The sequence below is a fragment of the Patella vulgata genome, chromosome 6 (genome assembly GCF_932274485.2).
Source record: "Patella vulgata chromosome 6, xgPatVulg1.2, whole genome shotgun sequence".
NCBI classification, from domain to species: Eukaryota; Metazoa; Mollusca; class Gastropoda; family Patellidae; genus Patella; species Patella vulgata.
In genome coordinates this window covers 27,606,333-27,613,063 of record NC_065884.2, presented here as the reverse complement: position 1 = coordinate 27,613,063, position 6,731 = coordinate 27,606,333, and the positions used below count along the sequence as shown (strand labels likewise).

Sequence of the window (6,731 nt, the reverse complement as noted above, 5' to 3'; positions counted from 1 at the left end):
CAAACTCGGCATGAGTCAACCTCTGTCCGGAAGGAGGTTGGCAACACGGGTCAGTCAGCATCTACATGTAAATAAACTATAAACATACTTATGGAAAACAGCTACTGATTTATTTGGGCGACGTTTCAAAGAGTATTCTCTCAACGTTTTCATCATCACAGTGGTCTTGAATAATGTTACCTTTTGACATTTATCTCCGGGAACTGCGCCTTTGTTGTTTTATATAAATGACACCGTATCTCAAAGGCACGAGAGCGCCTTTAATCAAGTGAATGGAGGTTACCTTTTCTGCCTCGCCTACCTGTTCTCACCTATGCAGGACTAGACTCATAACCACGATTGGCCCAGCAAGCAAGCTTCTCAGGAAATATTTAGGTGGAAAGGGGCGTTAAGACTTTGTTTTTTTTTAAATTGCTAGAAAACAGTATTATCAATTATTGCTGGGTTTGTATTTGTACAATATGGTCAGTATGTGTTATTTCTAGAAAAAAATTAATTGTGAAATGTTCTCTGCCTCATTGATCACACAAATGGATCCTTTATCGATATCCATATTTTATAATAGAGTGGTGCACGAATGTAACTGTTAGTGGAACCATGTTACCCGTGATTGGTGACTGCAGTATGTTTGTCGAATGTAATCTTGTTAATGGCGTCATAACACCGGAAATGAATAGCTGTGCCTCGGGGGAACTATGGGACCCAACATCGGGATTTTGTAGAACTAGTGACCAGGTAACCTGTTCAAACGGTAAGTTAAATATTATAGCTTAAGGCTATCTAAACTATTTTAATTCATTTCGAAATGGTTGAAAATAAAACTTTCAGAAATGGTTAAATATTTAAACTTGGTCGTCTTAGCTAAATGTTTTAACTTGTGTTACAGTTGCTTATTTCCTTAGATGTATGTGTCTGTATGTATACATGTATATATGCATAAATAAATTATAAAATACCGCCAGTTAAAAACAATTCAATATATGTTTATTTAAATCATGATATATAATTCTCTTGTGTATCATATCGTGATTATCTGCCCCTTCATTAATTCATATCCATTGTTTGTATTTTTATTTACAGAATGGTGTTCTGATATCACAGTAGACGGAACCATATTACCAGTACAAGGAGAATGTGGCATGTTTGTTCAATGTACATTAATCCAAGGTACAATGACAGCAGTTATGAATAATTGTGGCCCTGGCGAATTGTTTGATACGAACACTACAAGCTGTTCGCCGGGAGACGCCGTAAATTGTTTACCAAGTAAGTTTTTTTGTTCTTCGTTGCATCAAATATGTTTAAAAAACGAAAACAATGATTACAAATTCGGAAGACCTAAATGTAGTTAACTAGGTCACATTTCATGTCGACCACAGTCAACCCAGAAACAGCCACTTTGTATACAAACGGCATATATAATGCAAAAATTAATAGTTGCGGAGTTGAAATTAGCATTGTTTCAGCGATTAGTATGTTTTGTCATTTTAAATCTTGATATAAAATAAGTTTATGGATAAATATGTTTTTTATATGTTTTTTTTCATGTTTATTTTCTATGGTCATTAGATCTAAGTGTTTACAATGTAATTTCAATACAGTAGGGCATCGTGGGAACAGACATTCCACTATTTGTATCAATCAACATAATATTATATTGATCTCTTTTTGTTTTGTTTACTTAGTAACAATTTCTCTAGTTTTACCCGCAACATCTCCAACAACCTCACGCGTTACATCACCCTTAACATCCCCAACAACCTCCCCGATAACATCTCCAGTAACTTCACTAACAACCTCCCCAGTAACTTCACCAACAACCTCACCCGTTACATCACCAGTAACATCTCCAACAACCCCACCCGTCACATCACCAGTAACATCTCCAACAACTTCTCCCATAACCTCTCCAACAACCTCCCCCGTCACATCACCTGTAACATCTCCAACAACTTCCCCCATAACATCACCCGTAACATCCCCAACAACCTCACCCGTCACATCACCAGTAACATCTCCAACAACTTCTCCCATAGCCTCTCCAACAACCTCCCCCGTCACATCACTTGTAACATCTCCAACAACTTCCCCCATAACATCACCCGTAACATCCCCAACAACCTCTTCAGTTACATCACCAGTAACATCTCCAACAACCTCCTCCGTCACATCACCTGTAACATCTCCAACAACTTCCCCCATAACATCACCAATAACATCTCCAACAACTTCACCCGCTACATCACCAGTAACTTCTCAAAAGACCTCTCCCGTCACATCACCTGTAACATCTCCAACAACTTCCCCCATAACATCACCCGTAACATCCCCAACAACCTCACCCGTCACATCACCAGTAACATCTCCAACAACTTCTCCCATAGCCTCTCCAACAACCTCCCCCGTCACATCACCAGTAACATCTCCAACAACCTCTCCTATAACATCTCCAGTAACTTCTCAAACAACCTCCCCCGTTACATCACCAGTAACCTCTCCATCAACCTCATCCGTTTCATCACCAGTAACATCTCCAACAACCTCCCCTATAGCATCTGCAGTAACTTCTCAAACAACCTCCCCCGTTACATCACCAGTAACCTCCCCCGTCACATCACCTATAACATCCCAAACAACCCCCCCGGTACAATCTCCAGTAACTTCGCGAACAACCTCACCCGTTACATCACCAGTAACATCTCGAACAACCTCCCCCGTCACATCACCTGTAACATCTCCAACAACTTCCCCCATAACATCACCTGTAACATCCCCAACGACCTCCTCAGTTACATCACAAGTAACATCTCCAACAACCTCCCCCGTCACATCACCTGTAACATCTCCAACAACTTCCCCCATAACATCACCCGTAACATCCCCAACAACCTCTTCAGTTACATCACCAGTAACATCTCCAACAACCTCCTCTGTCACATCACCTGTAACATCTCCAACAACTTCCCCCATAACATCACCAATAACATCTCCAACAACTTCACCCGCTACATCACCAGTAACTTCTCAAAAGACCTCTCCCGTTACATCTCCAATAACGTCGCCTGCAACATCTGCAATAACATCTCCGGTAACATCTCCAACAACTTCCCCCATAACATCACCCGTAACATCCCCAACAACCTCTCCCGTTACATCGCCCATAACATCTCCAACAACCTCCCCCGTTACATCACCTATAACATCTCCAACAACCTCCCCCGTTACATCGCCAGTAACTTCTCAAAAGACCTCTCCCGTTACATCTCCAATAACGTCGCCTGCAACATCTGCAATAACATCTCCGGTAACTTCGCCGGTTACTTCACCAATAACAACTCCAGCAACCGCCCCAGTAACGACATCCGTAACATCTCCAGTAACCCCAACCATCCCAGGTAAGAAACAAAAATATACTCTTCAAAAAAAGTAGGGGATATTGAAATGCAAATACCTATGCAAGTTGTGATATGATAAATAGTCATGGACACTTGACATGCTTTGAGAGTATGTTCACAGCGAGCAGTAGCCAAATGCTTAATGTGTCACAGTCTTTGATCAGCAGATTGTGGAACCGGTACCTCGTTCGGGTCGTCCTAGAGCCACTACACATTCGTACACGGGTCCTGCGAAATCGAGGACAAACGGTCAATTAGCTTTCTGTAAACTTCTACCAAGTTACAGGAATTCGAGTTACACCCCAAACGATTAGAAATCGGCTACATGCAACCCATTTGCATGCGCTACGACCGCATGTTGTGCATCCGTTCATCGTCAGCACATGGAAAACAGACGTCAATGGTGCAGGCAGCGTAGAAATTGGGGTAATAGTCGATGGGCGCGTGTAATGTTCTCAGATGAGTCCAGATTTACTCTGGATTTCACCGATAGGCGTGGTCGCGTTTGGAGGCGTGTAAATGAGCGTCATGCTAACGTAAACGCCAGACAGCATGACAGATTCGGGCGTGGGTCTGTTATGGTGTTGTGAGGAATCACCATGACTGTCAGAACGGGCTTGTATATTGTTGAAGGAAGGGTCACTGGTGTGTACTACCGTGACCACATCCTGGCACCGATAGTCCTGCCCTTTGCTTAACGTGTAAGTCGACGTTTCATCTTTCAAGATGATAATGCCGTGCCCACCGCGCTCGTGCCGTGAATCACTACCTCCAGCGTCACCATATTGTCCTTATGCCTTGACCAGCCATGAGTCCTGACCTTTCCCCTATAGAGCATATCTGGGGCATGATCGGGAGACGTGTTCGTCGACGTCAACGTCAACCGACAACACTGCAAGAATTGGTCGTGGTACGACAAGAGGAGTGGGTCAGATTGCCCCCAAATCGTGATTGGACGATTGATTAGGAGCATGCCACGACGAATTGCTAAATGTCTCAGGATTGGTGGAGCAATTACTCATTATTAAGACAAAAATCAAAAACGTCCATTTTCACTTTTGACAGTGTATCTCTTTGCGAGTGAAATGGGCTGTCAGATAAGCCGCCCATATGAACTGTTTATGTTCATGTGTAGGCAATTGGCCTGTTATTAACATACACTGGTTACCTCAAATAAAAACAGCAGTGCATTTCCGCTGTTTTGTATTGTTTCTGAATATCCCCTACTTTTTTTGAAGAGTATATAATAATGATGATAATTAAAGATAAACATGCCATTTAACATTGTTATTATTACACGAAAGTTTAGATTGAATGCAAATTGCTTTCAGTTATATTTTTTTTCTCCCATGTCCACAAAAACGAAATTGTTTCAATGACATTTATTTTAGTAATTGAACTGGGGTATACAGGTCATAATTCTATGTAATACAATTACTGCTTATTACAAGACAATATATACATGTACGTACACAACAATACTTAGTTAATGCTGACCAACCAGAGATACCCCTTAATTACATGTACCTAAAGGGAATCTAACAAGTTATCCATTAATCAATTAATCAATTTGTGTTAATTTTCAGGTAAATTGATCTGATTGAATGTTGTTACTAGCATTAAACTTTGTAATCCTTAATTAAATTAGAATCCCGTTGGTACATGTAATTAAAGGGTATCTCTGGTTGGTCAGCATTAACTAAGTATTGTTGTGTACATGTATATATTGTCTTGTCATATTTTCATATTTTGTCATTGCTTGATAATGACTAGAGAAGCCTAGTCGAAACGTCACTCAGTAATAAGCAGTAATTGTATTCCATAGAATTGTGACCTGTATACTCCACAAAAACGAGTTTCAACCGAATACAGTAAAGAACCCTTGACAGTTGGAATTCAATGAAGTGTATTCCGAAAATCAGCGGTCTGGAGAAATAGATTAAGTTAAATTAGATTAGATAGAGCTTTATTTATATTAAACGTGTATCTATTACCCAAGTAGTACCATCATACAACCTGTCCATGGTACAACACAATACCGTAGCTCTTCCTCCCATACAGGAGCCACGGTGGCTAAGTGGGCAAGACGCTGGCTCTCTAGCCTGGAGGTTGCGTGTTCGATCCCTTCATCCGGATTTTCCGGCTTGGTTTCCACTTGTCAGTGGTTCTGAATGGAGGGATTGACAAGGGCATCTGTTTAGTCGTTCGGATGGGACGAAAAACAAGGACCCGTGTGTACATTTACCTCATAGCACACTATATGGCGTATGCCCGTCTTCATTAGTCCAATCGGAGCAGAATACTAGGACGTTCAACCCCATTTCTTTTCAATTCATTTTCCTCCCATACATCTATGATAACTCTGGTAGTTACCATCTATTGGATATTGGGTATGGATCTTAAAACATAATGTTATAAATTTATCATTATCAACCAAAGTTGTGTTTACTACATCTCCTGCATAAAATATAAAGCACAAGTGACTCCCAGTACTTAGTCAAAATGAAAAGTTCAATTAAGAACGAGAAGTTGAAACGATATGAATATCAATACAAATGTTTAACAATTACCATGTGGACAATCTACTTCATCAGCCGGCTTGCAACTATTAGATACTGAATCCCAGAATTCTCCAGGTAAACAGTTCTGTAATGATAGCTGTCATAATTCCACCCATGGTTATACATTGAACAAACATCTTGGTACAATCTCCAGTAAATGATAGAAGTGTTCCCCGAACAGTTATATCTTTCGGCTAGTTTTTTAAATTACTTTTATAAAAAAAAATATGATAACAACAACAACTTTGCAATAGTTATTTTCAAAATGTCATTTTGATTAATTTTAGTTTATTTATCTATTCAAATTAGATTAGAATTTCGTTTCGCTTATTTAATCTGACTTTTCACACTGCATTGTGATTTTACCTACTTTGTCTGTAACACTAACAACTGTATCCTGTCAATGTAAGGTCTATGTATTATATACTATTCAAAAAAAGTAGGGGATATTTGATTTTTAAGTGTTATTAAAGTCACCTAATGAAACTGACGAAGAAACAAATGACAAAATGAAATGAAGTTCACATTCATCGATATATTCCAAATGATCGTTAGACTAAGTAAGGCACAGACTGACCATTATAAGGGTAAAATGATACCCGGGGTCAAACAGCAAAGTTACCACAGCATCACAACCAAGTCAGTAACGGATAAATCCTCCTCTGTTTGCCAAACAAGCATTGATCCGACGTGGCATACTCCTAATATAACGTCTAAGGTCATTTTGGTCCAGATTGTCCCATTCCTGTTGCAACGCAGCAGCAAGTTCTTGGAC

At 40.1% G+C, this 6,731-nt stretch overlaps 1 protein-coding gene across 1 annotated transcript; it reads left to right on the top strand.

Moving 5' to 3' along the window:
- The first annotated feature begins 597 nt into the window (after positions 1-597).
- LOC126824320 (mucin-2-like) lies at positions 598-5,067 on the top strand. Its single transcript, XM_050553521.2, has 3 exons — positions 598-622; positions 1,701-3,220; positions 5,044-5,067. The coding sequence occupies exons 1-3, from the start codon at positions 598-600 to the stop codon at positions 5,065-5,067; spliced, it is 1,569 nt and encodes a 522-aa protein (XP_050409478.2).
- Positions 5,068-6,731: the final 1,664 nt, after the last annotated feature.